Raw genomic sequence first — 3,260 nt, forward strand, 5'->3', positions numbered from 1 at the left:
CACTACCTTAGCACCAGCCACCTGTCCTAGTCCCTCCGCCTCCTCATGCCCACACCTGTTGTGTTATGATAATGAGGGGGAGGGTATGTTTTTACTATGTCACTAAAGCGCTGTTTTTCTATTGGCACGTTTGACCCTCAAGGTTTCAGCCTCCAGGTAGAAACTCAAAATAGTCAGAGAAGACATAAAACACCATAGAAACACCACCAGGGGGCTTAATGAAGTTCTATCAACCTCATAGACACATGAAAAACAGAAAAAGTGCAAAACTATGGCACAAGTCTTCAAATAATTGTAGTGGTGTAAAAAGTACAATATTTGCCTCTGAAATGTAATTAATTAGAAGTAAAAAGTATTGGAAATTCTCCAGTAAAGTACCTAAAAGAAGTACAGTACTAGCGTAAATGTACTTAGTTACTTTACACCACTGTGTGTGTGTGTGTGTGTGTGTGTGTGTGTGTGTGTGTGTGTGTGTGTGTGTGTGTGTGTGTGTGTGTGTGTGTGTGTGTGTGTGTGTGTGTGTGTGTGTGTGTGTTGTGTGTGTCTGCGTGCCTGTCTGCCTGCCTGCCTGTCTGTCTGTCTGTCTGTATGTCTGTCTGTATGTCTGTATGTCTGTATGTCTGTATGTCTGTATGTCTGTCTGTCTGCCTGTCCGTGTTTCTGAAATTAATCTGGTGAAACAGTGGACCGATCAGACATTTATATATCCTCGCTGCCAGTAGGCCAAGGAAGAACCTGCACTATAGATTTGCTTTCCACATATGTTTTATACTTGGTGCACAACACCAGCGCAGGGCGCACAACTAAGTATAAATCAGGCATACTGTAACTCCAACCCCAATCTGGGAACCCATCGTCAAATAAAAAGGAAACACAGCGCCCTCTGCTGTTTTTCACATTTCCATTAGACTCTGGGCTGAGCTGTATGGAGGACCCATGCTCACGGGAAACCGGGGTTTTGGTCTGCCCTCAGCCCTCCACTTCCGGTGGTGCGCCTATGTTTTCATTCCCACAATATTTCTCCACACGCACGCACACACACACACACACACACACACACACACACACACACACACACACACACACACACACATTCTCTCTCAGCATTTATTTCCTGTCCTTCATGCTGATTGGTTGTTTTCTGTTTTGGTTTCCGCAGTTACGATGAGGTCATGGGACCCGGGGCCACTCAGATCTACATCCCTACAGAAGACCCGCCCCCTTACTCCCTATTGGACCCCTGTCAGCGAGGGGCGGAGCAGGAGGAGGAGCCTAGCTACACCAGCGTGGACACCTCAACCAATCATGGAGCGACCTCAGCCGTGGGCGGGGCTGCTTGGTTTAGCCCCGCCCGCTATCCAATGGGATTGCAGGAGCCGGGAGGACGTCAGCCAATCGCGTCCGTCTCCTTCCCTCTGGAGGCGGCGCCGCCGTACGAGTTGGTGGTGGGCGGGGAAAATGGAGGGCCCCTCCCACTCATGCCATGTGACCTTTACAAGCACCAATCAGAGGAGAGGACGGACAGTGGTAGCCCCCGGCAACCAGAGACCAATCACATCCTGTAGAACTATGTGTCACTTGGTATGCCTGGTGACATCACACCAAGGGGGAGGGGTACAAAATGGCCGCTACGTACGACAAGAACGAGGCAGCAGAGATACCTCAGTGGGGATGTTTCTTTTTGACACTGTTATGAAATGTCAGATCTATAAGCTATTGGATCTGCTGTTTTAGGATTGCCACACTGTCAGACGACGGAGTATAAAAAGCAGAACGCCTTTTGAGCTGAGGAGTGCTTTGGATGTCATGTCCATATAGTGCCCACACACAGTGTGGATATCATGTCCATAGCACTCACACACAGTGTGGATATCATGTTCATAGCACTCACACACAGTGTGGATATCATGTTCATAGCACTCACACACGGTGTGGATATCATGTCCATATAGTGCCCACACACAGTGTGGATATCACTCACACACGGTGTGGATATCATGTCCATATAGTGCCCACACACAGTGTGGATATCATGTCCATAGCACTCACACACAGTGTGGATATCATGTCCATAGTCCTCACACGGTGTGGATATCATGTCCATAGCACTCACACACAGTGTGGATATCATGTCCATAGCGCTCACACACAGTGTGGATATCATGTCCATAGTCCTCACACGGTGTGGATATCATGTCCATAGCACTCACACACACAGTGTGGATATCATGTCCATAGCACTCACACACAGTGTGGATATCATGTCCATAACGCTCACACACAGTGTGGATATCATGTCCATAGCACTCACACACAGTGTGGATATCATGTCCATAGCGCTCTCACACAGTGTGGATATCATGTCCATAGCGCTCACACACAGTGTGGATATCATGTCCATAGCACTCACACACAGTGTGGATATCATGCCCATAGCGCTCATACACAGTGTGGATATCATGTCCATAGCGCTCACACACAGTGTGGATATCATGTCCACATAGTGCTCACACACAGCGAGCGCCACTGTTCCAACCTATCAACCATTGAGGTGCTCACTGCTCAAACGTCCTGTCATATGCGTTAATTAGTACAAATAGCTTAGCTGAAAGACCGTCTTTACCATAAAAATGACAAACTGACGCTGCCAGCTCAAAAGGCGTTCTCTGTGCGGCTCCTTTGGATTTAAAACACAAAACTCACGTGAATGTCTGAGTTCCTTTTTTGCAGGACTTGGGCTGACCTGGGATCTGCTGGTACACAGAATACTGTAGTTATTAGTTTGTCAACGGACGAAAAAAAAACTACAAAAAAAACAACCTCCACATTTGAACGACGGTTGTTGTGTAAAAGACGTCCAATCAGACAGCTTGCTTGCACGCCCTCCGTTCCTCTCTTACCAGGAAGCAGCTCTCTTGAACTCGGAACTCTGTCATGTCGCCCCCCTGTGTCTGTTGTGTGTAATGACGCTCTGTGCAACATCCACTGATGTTTGTCCGTATGATAGAGCAGTAGGTAGTGTAGTTGAAGGCAACACACATGCATGCACACACACACACACACACACACACACACACACACACACACACACACACACACACACACACACACACACACACACACACACACACACATACGTATCAGCCTCATTTTCATAGGCTTTATTCGTCACAGTGTCCTGTACCAAGTTGTTTAGCAGGTTACCACTGTACTGTGTGTTAAACGTAGTGTCTAGGGTTGGGGTCCGGAACCGCTGGACA

At 47.8% G+C, this 3,260-nt stretch overlaps 1 protein-coding gene across 1 annotated transcript in view; it reads left to right on the plus strand.

Moving 5' to 3' along the window:
- bean1 (brain expressed, associated with NEDD4, 1) overlaps positions 1–1,565 on the plus strand; it is a gene marked incomplete at both ends in the record, with an annotated part of 68,191 nt that extends 66,626 nt beyond the window's left edge. Inside the window, one exon of the mRNA XM_084075498.1 lies at positions 1,160–1,565. Coding sequence (XP_083931624.1) covers positions 1,160–1,565 — 406 coding nt within the window. The remainder of the gene's footprint in view (positions 1–1,159) is intronic.
- Positions 1,566–3,260: the final 1,695 nt, after the last annotated feature.

This window comes from Gymnoscopelus microlampas, assembly GCF_963454915.1.
Source record: "Gymnoscopelus microlampas genome assembly, chromosome: 13".
Taxonomy (NCBI): domain Eukaryota; kingdom Metazoa; phylum Chordata; class Actinopteri; order Myctophiformes; family Myctophidae; genus Gymnoscopelus; species Gymnoscopelus microlampas.